This window comes from Saccopteryx bilineata, chromosome 5 (genome assembly GCF_036850765.1).
Source record: "Saccopteryx bilineata isolate mSacBil1 chromosome 5, mSacBil1_pri_phased_curated, whole genome shotgun sequence".
NCBI classification, from domain to species: Eukaryota; Metazoa; Chordata; class Mammalia; order Chiroptera; family Emballonuridae; genus Saccopteryx; species Saccopteryx bilineata.
The window spans coordinates 213035609-213053789 of NC_089494.1; the positions used below are offsets into that span (position 1 = coordinate 213035609).

Sequence of the window (18181 nt, forward strand, 5' to 3'; positions counted from 1 at the left end):
CAGGAGAAGCGCCCATTTACTTCTCCACCCCTCCGCCGCGCCTTCCTCTCTGTCTCTCTCTTCCCCTCCCGCAGCCAAGGCTCCATTGGAGCAAAGATGGCCCAGGCGCTGGGGATGGCTCTGTGGCCTCTGCCTCAGGCGCTAGAGTGGCTCTGGTCGCAACATGGCGACGCCCAGGATGGGCAGAGCATCGCCCCCTGGTGGGCGTGCTGGGTGGATCCCGGTTGGGCGCATGCGGGAGTCTGACTGTCTCTCCCTGTTTCCAGCTTCAGAAAAATGCAAAAAAAAATATATATATATCATTAAAATTTTAAATTAGGTATATACCATACTTAATAATATAAGAAGTTTAGAGTTTCTTCAGATTAACCCACTTATTTTCCAGATGAAAATGATGAATAAATGAGAATAAATGGCTCCCCCAATTTAGAATTATGACATATGTTGACTCTTAAGGTAAAATAACTACTAGGAGAAAAATAGCTTTGGGCAATACAAAGTTATATACCTATATCTGTTTTTCTCAGAGAAAACTTATAAGGTAATAGGTTCCACTATAATACTAGTCTGTTGAAATAAAGTAGAAATATTTGTAAAATAGATTGTTAATAGTTCATGTAAATAAATGTGTCTCACCTTTCTAGATGAATTATTAACTTTACAGAAAGAGGAAAGGAGAAAAACTTGTGCCACTATTATGATTAAACAGAGAATTGATACAGATTATTGGGTAATTTGTATACTAATTTACACATTTCTATTTATAGCCATAATATAGAATTAGTAGTAAACAAATTAAAAATAAAGATGTTTTCTAATTCCTAAGAACAAAAGTTTTTTAAATTCAAATGCTAGCTTTGTTGATTCATACATTATTCTGTGTTCTTTTTCTTTCCTGTTTGCTCTCTCTCTCTTCTTCTCCACGCTATGTGAAGGGGTAACCTATGGTTTTAGAACTCATTTGTAGTTTTCAACTCAGAGCAGTGCATAAACTAACAAGCATTAGGAGTATTGCCACTAATTACGATGAAGGTCCCCAGTAAGTAGATACAAAGAATATCCAAGGTGGAAGTTCCTCTGATCGTACCAAAAGTGAAAAGTGGTTCAAAGAAGTCACATGTGATGGGTCTCAGGACACAAATAGACTCAGATCAGGAAATACTGACTTTTATTTAGTCCAGTGATTTTTACATTTAAGAGTACTCTGCCACCCTGACATTAAAAATTTCAGAAGAAATTTATTTATTATTTCTCTTATATATATATTTTTAATTAGATAAAGTATGTGTTTTATGAATTCTGTAACTATTAAATACTTCTCACAATGTTTTGTTTTGTTTTTGAGAGAGAGAGATACAGACAGACAGAAAGGGAGAGAGATTATGAGAAGCATCAACTCATAGTTGCATCAATTTAGTTGTTTATTGATTGCTTCTCATACATGTCTTGACCTGGGGTAGGGCTCCAGCTGAGCCAGTGACCCCTTGCTCAAGTCAGCAACCTTGGGCTCAATTCATCAACCATGGGATCATGTTGATAATATCATGTGCAAGCCAGTGACCTTGTGTTCAAACTGGCAAACCTGTGCTAAAGCTGGTGAGCTGCTCTCAATCTGGCAACCTTGGTGTTTCAAACCTGGGGCCTCAGTGTCCCAGGATGATGCTCTATCAACTCCGGCACACCAATCAAGCTGTATTTAATTTTGATGTATTTAACTCAAATATAGTTCATTTTTAACTGTATTGGTTCTAAATTCATTTACATGCAATTGAGCTGGGAACTATAATAAAGAATACCAGATAAAGCTTTTATTTTCTTTTTAAAAAAACAGTGGGTAGAATTTAGTAATTTTTTTCAAATTGTATGTCTCACAGTAGACACAAAAAGGTCCTGTAGTTTTTTTTTAATAGTCTGTCACTTCTTTTAAACATTTCTTCAATCTATTTCATTCTTTCTTTTGAGATGTGATTGATTTTGTTCATTTTTCCAATTTATTCAATTTTTAAATATTTTTTTCAATTACTGTTTATGTACAATATAGTATCAGTTTCAGGTATATACAGCCCAGTGTTTAAACAATTATATAAATTATGAAGTGATCACTCAATTAATCTAGTACCTATCTGAAATCATTCATAGTTATTACAATATTATGAACTATTTTCCTTATGCTGTACTTTACATCCCCATGATTATTCTGTAACTACCAGTTTGTACTTCTCAATTCCTTCACCTCTTTCACTCATCTCCTATCTCCTCTCACATTTAGTAACCATCACAATGTTGTCTGTATCTTTGAGTCTATTTCTGTTTTGCTTTTCTTTACTTTGGTTTTTAAGTTCCACATATAAATGAAATATCTGGTATTTGTCTTTCTCTGTCTGATTTATCTCACTTAGCACAGTACCCTGTAGATTTATCCATGTTGCAGATTTCAAGCTTTTATTCATTTTATGGCTCAGTCATTGCATATATGCATCATTTTTTCTTAAAGAAGTTTTCTGTCATTTTTCAAATAGGATAGGTTTTCAATTTTGTGCTAGCCTTTTTCTCTTTCTGGCATCCCTATAATGCAAATTGTGGTTTCAGCTGCCCAATTCTACAACACATCTCCATACAGTATATTATGTGTTCACCCTCCCAAGTCAAGTATTCATCCATTATCATTTATCCTTCCTATACCCTCCTCCACCTTTCCTGCCCTAGGCAATCAATATACTGTTGTCTCTGTACATGAGGTTTTTTCTCCTCTTTTGTACTTTTTTGCTCTATTCCCATACCCCCTTACCCAACTCCTTCCCCACACAGCTGTCAGTCTGCTTTCTATGTATAAATCTCTTTCTATTGTGCTTATTAGTTTATTTTGTTGTTTAGATTTCATACATTAATGAAATCTTATGGTACATTTCTTTCTCTGACTGGATTATTTCACTTAGGATAATAATCTTCAGGTCTATCCATGCTGTCACAAATGGTAAGATTTTCTTCTTTTTTTATGGCTATGAAGTATCCCATTGTGTAAATGTACCACAACTTTTTTATCTTTTCACCTACTGATGGACACCTGGGCTGTTTGAGATCTTGGTTATTGTAAATAACATTACAATGAGAATGGGGGAACATACATTTTTTAGAATTAGTGTTCTGGGATTTTTAGGATATATTATTCCTGGAAGTAGGATCTCTGGGTCAAAAGGCAGTTCCATTTTTAATTATTTGAGATAACTCCATCCTGCCTTACACAGTGACTATAGTAATCTTTATTCCCATCAACAGTGCATGAGGGTTTTATTTTCTTTACACCCTTGCCAACAATTGTTTCTTAATTTATTGATGAGCGCCATTCTGACAGGTGTGAGATGCTATCTCATTGTGGTTTTAATTTACATTTCTCTGATTATTAGTGATGTTGAGCATCTTTTCATGTCTATTGGCCATCTGTATGTCTTTTTCAGAAAAGTGTCTATTTAGGTTCTTTAGGTTCTTTGCCTTATTTTAATTGGGTTCTTTTTTTTTCCTTTTTTTTTTTTCTGTTGAGTTTATAAGTTATTTGTAAATTATAAATATTAATCCCTTATCAGATGTATCAGCAATATATATTCTCCCATTCAGGGGATTGTCTTTCCATTTTGTTAATAAAGTCATTTGCAATGCAAAAACATTTTGATTTGATGTAGTCTCATTTGTTTGTTTTTCTTTTGTTTCCCTTGCCTGAAGAGATATATCATAAAAAATATTGCTTGAGAAATATCTGAAAGTTCACTGCCTATGTTTTCTTTTAGGATTTTTATGGTTTCAAGCCTAATATTTGTCCTTAATCCATTTTGAGATTAGTCTTGTGTATGATGTATGAATGTGGTCAGTTTCATTTTTTTGCATGTATCTGTCCAATTTTTCAACACTATTTATTGAACAAACTGTCTTTACTCATTGTATGTTCTTGCCTCCTTTGTCAAATATTAATTGACCATATAAGCTTCAGTTGACATATAAACTCAATATTCTGTTCCATTGATATATATTTCTCTTCTTATGCTAGTACCATACTGTTTTGGTTATTATGGACTTGTATTATAGTTCCAAATTAGGTAGAGTGATTCCTAAAACTTTGTTCTTGTTTCTAAAGATTGGTGTGGCTATTTGATCTTTAATTTTGACCACATTTCTCACATTTCTCAGTAAAAGAAACTCTGTGTTCATGACTTTTGGTGAATAAAACTTTCAATCTTCTAAAAATTGTAATACATTTTAATTTATAGATTTTAGCTGCCAATATTTGTGACCATTTTATAGCTGAGATTTTCTTTCCAGCTATCAACTAAAAGTGAATTATATGATTAAAGGATATATTTTGTTCAGTATTCTAGTGATTTCTGTGTGCACTTCATGGATTAGAATTTTGTACAGAATATTTCACAATTAAAGTGAGATTGCTTAACTGATATCCTTGCTCTTTAAATAGCCATCTAGCCATGTTATGACTTGTTTTCTTCTATAATCATTGTCCGAGGAGATTATAAAATACCATTGTATGTCTTTTCTTTAGAAATACTGACATGCTTAAAAATACTGTCAATGTTAGCATAGAACAGTTACAAGAAATGTACTGAAAATCAAAATACATATGGGTGCCATGCATTCAACTGTGTCCCTCCCCAAAGATATGTTAATGTCTTAACTCCCCATATTTCAGAAAGTAATCTTATTTTGAAATATGGGTAACTGCCTATATAATTAGTGAAGACAAGTTTATCCAGGAGTAAGATGTGTCCTTAATTAAATGTGACTGTTGTTTTTATAAGAAGAGACAAAGAGGGAAAAAACAATTTGGTGACAGAGACAGAATTGCAGTGATGCATTTACAAACCGATAAACATCAAGCTTACCAATAAATGCTAGAAACTAAGAAGAGGCAAAGATGAATTGTACCTTAGAGCTGTCACACAGAGTAAGGCTCTGTTGTTATTTCTTAGCCACCAGTCTTATTACTTTGTTTGATAGTGCTAGGAAATTAATACAACTGGATATTCAGTATATGCTTCATAGATCAGTTTATTGTGCATAGAACTTTTTTTTTTTAATTTTATACTTCAACATAGAGAGCAAAATTGAAGACAATCAAACGGTCTAAAGGATATCGTCACTATTGATCATTGGTCTCAGGTGTGTGTTGTTCATGTAACATTACTTGATTGATTTTTTTTCCTTCTGTTGTTGTTTTCATAAAAGCTGGAATTTGTAAACAGAAACATTATTTTTGAGTCAAATTGTTTTTTAAATTCTAATATAATATATGAGAGAATACAAATAATCCTCTACTTTTTGGAATTGTTTTTATAAAATATGCTTTTTGAAACACTCTGGTTGTATTTAATGCATACAGGCTGATAACATGTTGTTAGATAGATGAAATAATTTTTGAGTAAGAAGAATCATTATGAGTAGAGAGCAAAGAAGACTTCTCACCAAGCCTATGTATAAAGAGAAAACATATTTTATTAAACTACAACTAAATCATTGCTAATACCATTATGCCTTCCTGTTTTTGTATTATATCAGATCTATTGCTTTACATCTAAAAAGTGCTCACAATTATCTCATTGTTATCCCTACTCCTACTTGGTCAACATCAAATTATAGTCAGGCTGCTCTGGGTCCCTGAATTATTTTTGTCCCAAAGATTGAACAGGGACTAAAAAGTGGAATATGCCCTGTTTATCAGCTTATCCTCAAAATTGGCTGACCTCAGTAGACAGTTTTTCTTGCTGGTCACCTTCCCCTTAAAATTTGTACTAATCTTTGTTTACTTCTGTCTATGCTGCACAAAGAGAGAGAGAGAGAGAGAAAGTAATTAAAAAGAATTCTTACTGTTTGGTTTTGAAAAATTTGAAGGTTTCTGAGATATAATTATTCAGCCCATGGCAGTAGCCTTTGTTGTGAATAAAGTATCTCTTTGTTTAAGTTTGGAAAGGTTTTTACTTGACAGGACAAAGAATCCTTGACCCAAAACTTGGCTTTGGTGAAAATCATACACATGAAAAGGCTTTATGAAAATTATGTTATTAAAATTATATATTTTATATTAATTATATATTATCTTCATTTATAATAAAATTAATATAAAATTTATAAAATATATATTATTTAAGTTAATTATAAAGTACTTATATAATCACACTCTACTTTAAAATAAATTGCTGCTATCTCTACTACTTCTTTCTTAGTTCAAGTTATTATCTCCCATCTTAAATACTGTACTAGTTTCCCAATGAACTTCTTTACGGTCTGTGTGTATTCCCCCTCACCGTATTTGCCATACTGCTGTTTATGTAACTGGTCTCAGTAACACATTCAACCACTGACTGCTTTGTCAAATGATATGCTGACTGATGGTGACTGGCTTTTATATCCATCTTTATAACTAGATAATAAGATGTTGACTGCAGACACTCTGGCTTAACAGTATTTATATTCCCAGTGTTACCTCAACTGCATGCTCATGGAATGGCCCAGAAATATCTGAAGACTGAATGAATACAAACTTCAGCTGGACCTTTACTTATATCCTAATGTAGTATTTAAGAAGCCATATTTATTTCCAATTGTTTCATTCTAGTCTTCTAAAAAACTCTCAATTCCCATATCATTATATCTTGTGGCCAAACTAATTATATACCAACCTATGACTTTACCTTATATGTACTTAAAAGTCTTAAGAAACATAGAACAAATAAAGTAATTCACTGAATAAACTTTCATCATCTTCCCCCCCCCTTGTCACCTCTCACATGAGGTACAGTTCTGCATGTTAGCCAACTTGGCTTTTGAATGTGAATGCTATTCATTGTTAAAATTAACATACATTACTTATCTCTTTTAATGTCGTCTACTTAAACCAAGCAAAACATAAGCACAAAGCAAAATTTTCTGTAAAAACAAAACAAAAGAATACAATCCTCCCCCAAGGAAACAGATAGAAACAGGAGATCACTGTCTCCTTTTTGAAAGGCACATTTGCTAAACACTTTTATGTGCTAATCTATATAGTTCTGAGTACTTGCATCCATTTCATTTTCCCTTTTTTTTCTGGTTTCATCTTTCATTCAATTGATCCATCAAATATACTGAATTCTTTCTTAGGCTTCGTTCTCCTATTTCTTTTAAGTCTCACTATCACCAGGCTATCTCAGTTTGCCTGCCCCTTCTCTTAAATAGAGCATACATATTTCATTCATATTTGTGTTTCCCAAATAATATTTTTAATATGTCTTTTCTTGATCAATTATAGTGAGCTATTACTTAATGCCCATGGAATATTTTCAGACACTGTCTTGTCAATAATAAGAATAATTTGAAAAAATTATTCATGTAAATTTAAAAATAATTGAAATCTTGAAATTATTTCCTCTTTGAATTGTAGAACTGCTTTACTTTGTAGTGAAATAGTTCGTCTTTTATGGAATTAGGAATACTTATATCTGTGAGATAAAATTGAGGTTTTAAAAGTAAATTGATAGTATTTCTTCATCTTCTTGTCGAATTTATATTAGAACAGAGCAGTGATGCCTATTGTAATTGCTCAAAGAATGCCAAAGCAAAGTTTCTCAAGTAAGTCTGTGGGAGCCTCATTAAAATGCAGATTTTGACTCAATAGGCCTGGGTTGGGCCTCAGACTTTAGATTTCTGACAAATAACCAGATGATGTTTGTGCCACTGCTCCAAAGATCATATTTTATAAAGACATGTTTTAAATAATATTCAGCACATAGTTAGTACAGGGTGTTGTGTAAGTAACAATTATATGCAACTCTAATCACGGGCATTGATGAAATATATCTTTAATAGTCCCACCAATACTGTGAAGTGGTTACATATTATTATAATACCTGTTAGTCAATGAGAAACTTGAAGCTTAAATATTGATTAGGAATAGTTCAAGGTCATGAAACTATTAGTTGTTTGAACCAGGATACAAACACCAGATATCCCATCCAAAAAACCTTATCTCTAACCACACCAGCACATAAGTCTTCTTTTAGAAATATTTATATGAATAAATACACTTTAGGAAAACTAAACCCAGCTATGTTGCTTAAACTGGTCCGCTTTTAGTTTGATGGCTTGGTTTTATCTTATTTTCTTTGTTTTGTTTTAACTTTCACCACTGAAATTTCTGGGGAACAAAAAATGTCACTAAATGTCGCTTACCTCTGTAATCTGTCCTGTGTGCATTACTTTTTTCCGTATGGATACGCGGGTTGATATGGGTATGGATATGCGGGTGGATATGCGGGTGGATATGCGGGTGGATAATAACTGGGTTGATGGGGATATGGGTAATACCCTTCCTGGAAAGAAAAAATTGCAGACAATTACAGTGTAAATATTTCAAAATAATTTCCATTGGAAACTTAGTTTATTAATGTTGATAAGAAATTACAGATCTATTACATATCTGATTTTTCAAATTTTTAGTTTGGTTTCTAATATTTTATTTAAAAAGTGTTTAAAAGAAGAGAAAAAATATTTATAGTTATATGGTTTGTTGACATTTTTGTTATATGACATGGGTGGAGCCATTGGTTATAGCCAAACACTCACAAAAATTTTAAATATTTTTTAAAATATTACCTCTGAGCCCCTAGTTTATCCACTTTTGAATTTACCAGGGATAAGGAATTTGCTAATTCCAAGTTAGATAAAATTTTTACTTTTCATTCTTGATGTATAATGATCTTAATATCTCTTAAAATTTCTACTTTCTTTAATATTCAATTCTATAAAATTCAATATCCTCCATCCCTCTTTCTCAATCTTTTAATTTGGTGCCATGTTAACATTCATCTCTTTAATATATTATTAAGAATTTTTGAGACCTTGTCATATTAATATGATGTAAAAATAATGATATCAAGAATATATTTTATTTGTAAAAATGCTAAATGAATAAAAATTTTATCATATTTAACTAGAACAATTTAACTTAATGACTTCATCATTCTCCACAAGAATCAAAAGGTGAAAACTTACCACATCATTTGTATTTTTAACACCTCTATGCTCCATTAAGCATATGTTATGTTTAACAGATGTAGAATTTCAACTATTCTTTAGGCCAAGACAATTATTTACCAAAAAAATGATACCTTCTGTGAAAATAATTGGCTTCTTCAAGGTAACATAATAAGTTTCTCTTTAAATGATATTAGTACAAACATTTGGGTTCTCTATCAGCATATCATAACTATATAAACTCAGTGTATACTTTAGTCATTCACTGTATAGATATATTTCAGAGATAAGTATTGATTCATTTAATAGAATAATTATTTAGAGAAGAAAATGTTTTTATCATACCAGATTATCTCAGGAATACTTACATGATATCTGTGTTTAGGGTAATAGTGTTTCTGTTAAAATAAAGAACATATTAAAATTGTTATACATGTTTAATTTTAATTATCAAGTTTTCTAACTCATGAAACTGTCTTACCTCTTCAGATGAAGAAGAAGAAGAAGAATCAGCTCTCTTGAAAAAGAAAGATAACAGTGAATGTCTTAATTTTACAATTCTAAATTCTAGATTGAGTGTGAAAATGCACTTTGCTGCCACAATTATGATTAAACAAAATGGAAGTAAAGTCTTAGGAAATTGATACACTAAACTAGTTGTTTCATATTTAGTGATAACTTTAATGTGAATGAAGACTAAGCTTTGGCTGTAATTAATTTGCTGCATTCTTTTTTTAATTTAATTAACTTTTTTTATGAATTTTAATGGGTTGACATTAATCAATCAGGTTACATAAGTTCAGAGAAACATCTCCAGGTTATTTTGACATTTGATTATGTTACATACCCATCATTCAAAGTCATATAGTCTTCTGTCACCTTCTATCTGGTTTTCTTTGTGCCCCTTCTCTCCCCTAACCCCTTCTCTTCCCCTCCCCACCCCCAGTAACCAACACACTCTTGTCCATGTCCCTGAGTCTCATTTTTATGTCTCACTTATGTATGGAATCATATAGTTCTTAGTTTTTTCTGATTTACTTATTTTACTCAGTATAATGTTATCAAGGTTAATCCATGTTGTTGTAAATGATCCAATGTCATCATTTCTTATGGCTAAGTAGTATTCCATAGTATATATGTACCACATCTTCTTTATCCAGTCATTTATTGAAGGGCTTTTGGTTGTTTCCATGTCTTGGCCACTGTGAACAATGCTGCAATGAACATGGGGCTGCATGTGTCTTTACGTACCAATGTTTTTGAGTTTTGGGGGTATATTCCCAGTAGAGAGATTGCTGGGTCATATGGTAGTTCTGTTTTTAATTTTTTGAGGAACCACCATACTTTCTTCCATAATGGCTGTACTACTTTACATTCCCATCAACAGTGGATGAGGGTTCCTTTTTCTCCACAGCCTCTCCAACACTTGTTATTACCTGTCTTGTTAATAATAGCTAATCTAACAAGTGTGAGGTGGTCTCTCGTTGTAGTTTTGATTTGCATTTCTCTAATAGCTAATGAAGGTAAGCATCTTTTCATATATCTGTTGGCCATTTGTATTTCTTCCTGGGAGAAGTGTCTGTTCATGTTCTCTTCCCATTTTTTTATTAGATTGTTTGTTTGTTTGTTGTTGAGTTTTTTGAGTTCTTTGTATATTTTGGATATTAGACCCTTATCTTTGCTGTTGTTTGAAAATATCATCTCCCATTCAGTTGGCTGTCTGTTTGTTTTATTGTCAGTTTCTTTTGCTGTGCAAAAGCTTTTTAGTCTAATATAGTCCCATTCATTTATCTTTGCCTTCACTTACTTCCCTTGCCTTTGGAGTCAAATTTGCTGCATTATAATATGTAATCACTTGGGTTCAAACTTCTGTGTATAAAAAGAAAGAAAATCTATCACTGTGACTAGGAGACTGAAATTGAAAAGTTAAAATTTGGATTAACCTAAGACTTATGTGTTTTATACAAATATGTTTTTAGTTGCTGAAAGTTATGTACATTTAAATACCAATTGTATAGAAACAGTCTGGTGTTATGATTATGTTTTTCCCTATTCTTGGATTTTCTATTTTTTTCACACACTTCTGGGTGTGCTAATGTCTCTGTGTGTGTCCTCAAGGTGTATTATAAGTCCTTAATGTGTTTATGTAGGTTAATTTAAGGAAAATGTCTATAGAAAAACATTAAAATTGATAAAGCCATGTTTGGACAATAAAAATATGGTCCAGAACACAAGAAATAAGAGACAATCTTGGAATAATTACTGAGAACATATTCTTTAAAGTTCTCTGATATACTTACAGTCATGGCAACTACGAGAGCCATGAAGAAGGCCACGAAAAAGATCTTCATATTTGATCAAGTCCTGTGAAAGCACATGTGACAAATCAGTAACACACATTTTTGCACTTTCGAATTCTTGATTGATCAAACTATAATTCAAAGCTTTGAGAAACAGACTAAAACTACAAACAGTATTAAAACACATTGCCTGAAATTATGGAAATTAAAGACTAGTTAGGGACATTAATAAGTAAAGGAAGGTGATATGGTATAGAAATATGAAAATATAATAAAAACAGACAAAATAGACTTTTTAAACAGACCAAAGGGAGAAATATTAAAGAAAAATTTAAAGCTTGTGTTAGATTATACAAAATAAGTAAATATAAGTATAAGGAATCTTCAAAGGAACATAAAGGAGAGAAGGGATACCTTATAAAAAATGAAATAGTTCATCAAGTAAGAAGAACAAAAATGAAGATCAGCTGAAATTTTATCTAGATTGTTGCAAAATTATAAGGACATTATATAATGCCATGTGGGGTAATGGTTAAGGCAGAATTTAAAGAAATGTTTAGAGAGTAGAATTACAAGGAATAGAAACAGGGTTTATAATAGAGATAGAGAAAATCAGTCAGGTTTCTGGCTTGAGAATTGTAGATGTGGTATAACTCTAGTATTAGAAAATTAATGATAGAGAGTAGAGAAAATCAGATTAAAAAGAATTGTCAAGGAAAACATTGTGAGTACATTGAGAAATTGAATTGGTAAAAAGGATTTAATCTCCAAATAATCTTATTCTAAAAAGTAACTCTAAACTCTTTTATATGTTTAGTAATTTAGTATACACAAATGAACTGTTATGTTGCTGAAGCAAAGCACATTATTTATTTTTAGCTATAGACTTCTAAATAAAAATGTATTGTAAACTAAAATTTCACAGAAACCAGTTTTCTATAGAGAGTAGATACTTATATGGATAAGTTAGAATTTTTGAAAGAATATTATCTGAAGAACACAATGATAAAAGTTTGACAAAGTATAAAAACATTTTTTTCAATAAAGTCACAGATGAAATAAAAATGTTAAATAAAATGACTTAATAAAACACAATAGTCTCTTATACAGTGTTAATTATGTAGAAAATAAGAAAATACTTTTCTGATATAAAGGACAATGAAAATATAATAGAAAATGAATTAGTGATGATAATAGAATAACTTTGGTAAAGGTTAATTAAATCTTTGAGTTAATACACATTTGTAAAAAGAGAGTTTATTCTACTCTTTTTATTTATTATATTTTTATTTATTGATTGTAAAATAAACCTTTAATTTATGTTAAAGGTAAAACCAGTTAATAACAGTGGATATTATATACTTAGTCAAAGAAATAAAACTACATCTAGTATATTTCCTCCTTGTTCCATGTCATTCTTTTGGTACAAGGCTTGTGAATCCAGAGGCATTGTGGTTCTGTCCTCTCTTTAAGATCCTGACATAAGATCATCATTTCTTTAAGTTGTTTCTTTATGAGAAATTGTCAATAAATAATATGCATTTTAAAAATGGTTTATAACTTATTCAAGCAAACAAAAATTAACATAACACACCATATTAAATTATTCATAAATATGTTACCTTTTACCCAATATGAGACGCAAGATTTCAAGAAGTTGAAATTGTGAACCCTTTAGGAGATGATGTGATTTTCTGGAGGACTGATGTATTTATATACACTGAAATCCTCCCTTTGTTTTTTATATCATGTCAATTATAGGATCTTATTTTAGAACTAGAAATAATGCCCAAAATCTGTCCCCACAGATACTAAGAATAAACTTAAACTTTACAGAAGAGTGTGAAGCGGAAAGAAAACAATTGTACTCATGACACATTAATTCCCGTGTCAGTCTACTATGCATGAGTATGACAAAGAGAAAAAGTAAGCTAAAGTAAAGTAAGCATAAAAATGAATTAAAATGGTAAGCGTGTTTCTATGGAACTCCAAATGGCTTATTTCAACTAATGCATCTCCCAGATAGATAAATTCTATGTCAAAATGATTCCATTGTACCAAAATTTTACTGATTTTCTAATATAAGGTGCACAATAAAATTGGAGTCATCATTTATTTCATGTATCTCTTATAAATTATTATAATGTACTTTTATTCTTCTGACTTTAGAGTATTTTATCTTAAAGTATATTCAAATATTTGCTAAAATTCCATTGAGTATTATATAATAAAACAGTTCTTATTCTACACAGAATCTCAGTACTTTATATCTTACCCAGTTATTGGATGCATATGTTTTGATAATTAATTTACTTTCTTTGAGTCTTTAGGGGCTTATGTTTCTCACTATAAGCCTTGTGTTAACACTATTGTACAAGATAGAAAGGAAAATCAGTTTTCTCCAAGTCTGTAGGAACATTTGTACCAAAATTTACCTCTTTACTACTAGTTGGATAATGTAATGTACTCAAAAGTGAGTGCACAAAAAAATAATTTTAAAAATTAGGTATATTTGCCTGACTGGTGGGGTCACAGTGGATAGAGCGTCAACCTGGGATACTGAGGTTTCAGGTTCAAAACCCCGAGATCTCCAGGTTGAGTGCAAGCTCATCCAGTATACGAACAAGCTCACCAGCTTGAGCGCAGAGATGCTGGTTTGAGCGGGGACCATCCACATGATCGCATGGTCTCTGGCTTGAGCCCAAAGGTCACTGGCTTGAGCAAAGGGTTACTGGCTTGGCTGGAACCCTGCTATCTAGACACATATGAGAAACAATGAACAACTAAATTGTCACAACTATGAACTGATGCCTCCTCTCTCTCTCTTCCTCTCTGTCTGTCTCTCACAAAAATAAATAAATAAATTAATTAATTAAGTATACTTTTTGTCCTACTTCATTGTCACTTAAAATGTGGTACATGTGACCATCAGCCAACATGACCTGAGCAGTTGTTGAAAAAGCAAATTCATAGGCCCTCTATCCAGGCATGTAGAATTAGAAGGTAGGAGGTGCAGGGATAATCTAATTTTATCAGTATCTCCAGGTAATTCTCTCTGTACCATAAAGTTTCTGAAACCACAGAATTATATATTATGATTTTATAAAATTGACCCTGTAAATAGAATTTATGTTTAATTTTTTGTTAAGTCTTTTAAAGAAATATTTATTAGGTGAATCTGGCATTAGAAATTGTTATTCTCTAGGTGGTAAACAAAACATTATAAATGTTTATATTAAGGCAATTAAAGTCCAATTCAATTTAAATAATTATTCTTCTTTATGGACTCCTTCACCTTTTATCTTTATTAAGTTTATTTTATTGTTTCTGTAGAGAGAGAAAGGGAGAGAGAGACAAGAATGAACCAGCAACCTCTGCTCTTCTGAATGATGCTCTAACCAACTTACCTATCCAGCCATGGCTATACTTTTTAGATATACAGTCATTTCTCAATGCACAACAAATTCCATTTCTAGTATATCCTCAATGGAAAAAAGTTATACATGTTCCGTAAGTATTGAAATTGGTCTGACTATAAAGAAATTAATTCCTGATTTATTAATTTTTGGAAATATTAATTAAATTTCTTCTTTCCATTTTTTTCCTTTCTCTTACTTAATTATATCACTTCTTTTTTCCCCTCTTTATTTATTCAATAATTTATCTTTCTTTTTGTGTGTGTGTGTGTGTGATAGAGACAGAGAGAATCAGAGGGAGGGACAGACAAGAAGGGAGAGAGATGAGAAGCATCAATTCTTCGTTACAGCATCTTAGTTGTTCATTGATTGTTTTTCTCATATGTGCCTTGACCAGGGAGCTACAGCAGACTGAGTGACCACTTGCTCCAGCCAGTGACCTTGGCTCAAGCTGATGAGCCTTGCTCAAACCGGATGAGCCTGTGCTCAAGCTGGCAACCTTGGGGTCTCAAATCTGGGTCCTTCGCATCCCAGTCCGACACTCTATCTACTGTTCCACCACCTGGTCAGGCTCAGTGATTTTTCTTAAGTCATATTACTAGTCATTAATCTAATAGATCTATGATATTCACAGCTTACTTGACAAAATATGAACTACTGATACAAAAGCGCTACCAAACAACAGCATCGGAAAAACAAAACAAAACAACCACCAGATAATAAAAATTGAAACATGCTAATACACACATTTAAAACCTAGAATTAACTACCTCACTCATATTTTAGATTTGAGACACCAAAATGTAGGCATTATGCCACACATCATTTCTGCTTCAACATGACTGGAAGTGTGGGGATTATGTATGACAGAGGAAAATAAGGACAGTAACTCTAAACACAGAAGTAGGCTTTGTGTGTTTATTATAGTTTCACTCTTCATGAACAGTAGTTCATTTTAGAATCTTGATGGAACAGAACTTGTATTGTTATTTTATAATAAAGTAGAACAGGTATCATATCAGGTACAACCAACCACCATACTGTATGAAAATGCCAAGGTCTTTCATTCAAGAAAAAAATCCATAAAGGGTGTCACCCATATCACAAGGATGGCATTAAATTGGTGGCATAAAGATGCAATTTTTAAATTGGTATTTATGATGACATTTATATTGGCTTTTCCTTTTCCTTCTCTTCCTCTCCTCTTATTTATCTTCATCTTTCTCCTTTCCATCCTCCATCTTCTCCTTTTCTTCCTCCTTTACTTCATCTACAATGAAAGTATACACCAGGGGTCCCCAAACTACGGGCCCGCGGGCCGCATGCGGCCCCCTGAGGCCATTTATCTAGTCCCTGACGCACTTCTGGAAGGGGCACCTCTTTCATTCGTGGTCAGTGAGAGGAGCATAGTTCCCATTGAAATACTGGTCAGTTTGTTAATTTAAATTTACTTGTTCTTTATTTTAAATATTGTATTTGTTCCCGTTTTATTTTTTTACTTTAAAATAAGATATATGCAGTGTGCATAAGGATTTGTTCATAGTTTTTTCTATAGTCCGGCCCTCCAACAGTCTGAGGGACAGTGAACTGGCCCCCTGTGTAAAAAGTTTGGGGACCCCTGGTATAGTCTATGACAAAATCTATGATGTTTGTTTATTTAACTGAAAAATCAGTTTGTGTTATATTCCTGTAGAGTCAGAAGAGAAGTGAGCTAAGGACAAAACTCTTAGGTAATAACTAAGTAATGTCAGAGAAAAATTAGAGAAGCCCATGAAAATCTCCTGGAATGAATGAGGAGAAAAGAAGACAATTTCCAGGCAATTTTTGAATTGTGGAAGCCAAGTACGATTAAATTTCAAGAAAGAAGCTTAATATTCAATAACAAATGTTACATTGACCTTGGAAATTTCTTAATCTCCTTAAACTACAATTTTCTTATCTAAAGTAGATATGATAAACTTGGAACTGTATTAAATGAGAAGGTATATAAACTATATTGTGGGTAAAAATTGTTTAAATATAAACTTTAAGTATTATTGCTATATTTATCATCATAATCTTCATTAGGAAGAACATTCTAATTAAAAAAATATTTACTCAGGATGTTTCAGGAAAAGAAAACCAAAGCACAGTGATAGAACATCTTCAAAAATTATGTGTCAGTTCAGCTTATTGACTGGAAGGAGAAAGTTCAAAATCTGATCGGGGATAAATCAATTTACAGAAGAGTGAGAGAAGAAATTTGATGGCAGTTATGTTAAATAGACATAATTTTTTTCTACAAAATAGGTGATTATTTTCTGTCGATGAATTGGTGTAATAAGTTAGATGCTTTAGAAATTAATACTGTATCGGACAGAATTGATTAAAAAGTATATGACCAAAAACAAGAAATAGCTTTTGTAAGCAGTATAATAGTCTCTGTTTAGAAAACATAAATGAAACAAAATAATCTTATAGAATTGAATATTTTTGGTATTTAAGGACTTTCCAGGATTGATATTTTAACAAGTAGGTTACTTAAGTCACAGTTTCACAGGAGTCATTTGAGTTATTGCAAGTACATACTAAGAGACAAATGTGAAATTGATGATTTAAAAAGAAATGAAATAAAATCTTAAATGAACAGAGAAAATAAAAGTATGTAGAAATGTCAAGGGTCTGGAAGTTTCTGTAAGGTCTAAGTAAGAAAAGCATCATTGCTTCATCTCTTACCTACTACTAAAATATAAAGACCATACCTTCTTCCAATGGCCCCTATCTCAAACAAAAAGCTAAAACTAAATGCAGAGCTTTAATAATCTGTACACCACTTTCTCTGTGACCTACTTGCTTTCTATCAATTTTCTGTCTTTTTTTCTATCCAGTTGGTCTCCTTATAATTCTCCAAACATGGCAAATATGTGTGTGTACATATACACACACACACACACACATATATATAATATCTATATCTATATCTATATCATCTATTATTTATAGATATTATATACTTTATTTTTCATTCAATAAGATGCATCTGACCATAAGACACACCTAGGATTTTACGGAGGAAAATAAGAAAAAAAATATCCTGAACCAAATGGTGTGTTAAAATATTTAATAAAATACCATATTTTTTGGTCCATAAGACACATGGGCATTTTCCCCTCCACTTTTAGAGAAAAAAAGTGCATCTTATGCAGTGAAAAATACAGCATATACATACATATATATATATATATAAATTAAATTGCTCTTGCTATTTCTTCTACTTGAAATCTTGTTCCTCCACAATAATTCTTATACTTAATTTATCTTTTCTTAAATCTTACTCCTACTTATAATACTCTCTAATGCTTGACCTGTGGTGGCACAGTAGATAGAGCATCACCCTGGAATGCTGAGGTTGCTAGTTCAAAACCCTGCGCTGCCCGGTCAAGGTATATATGAGAAACAGCTGTGAGTTGATGC

General features: G+C 32.0%; 2 protein-coding genes across 3 annotated transcripts in view; one reads left to right on the forward strand and one right to left on the reverse strand.

The window, feature by feature from the left end:
• Positions 1 to 18181, forward strand: part of LOC136337475 (beta-casein-like) — a 105646-nt gene that overhangs the window by 64359 nt on the left and 23106 nt on the right. The window lies entirely within an intron of this gene.
• Positions 5076 to 13001, reverse strand: STATH (statherin). Its single transcript, XM_066233810.1, has 6 exons — positions 12935 to 13001; positions 11313 to 11376; positions 9494 to 9529; positions 9381 to 9410; positions 8209 to 8348; positions 5076 to 5229 (listed from the first exon to the last, which is right to left on the reverse strand). The coding sequence occupies exons 2-5, from the start codon at positions 11361 to 11363 to the stop codon at positions 8232 to 8234; spliced, it is 234 nt and encodes a 77-aa protein (XP_066089907.1). The 5' UTR covers positions 11364 to 11376; positions 12935 to 13001; the 3' UTR covers positions 5076 to 5229; positions 8209 to 8231.

What these genes read in the sequence shown, in the direction of transcription:
- STATH (XM_066233810.1), bottom strand. Translation starts at nt 11,363, where the DNA reads ATGAAGATCTTTTTCGTGGCCTTCTTCATGGCTCTCGTAGTTGCCATG. An exon ending in CTTCTTCTTCATCTGAAGAG is followed by an intron (nt 9,411 to 9,493) that starts GTAAGACAGTTT and finishes TTATTTTAACAG; the next exon opens with AAACACTATTACCCTAAACA. An exon ending in ACCCTAAACACAGATATCAT is followed by an intron (nt 8,349 to 9,380) that starts GTAAGTATTCCT and finishes TTTTCTTTCCAG; the next exon opens with GAAGGGTATTACCCATATCC.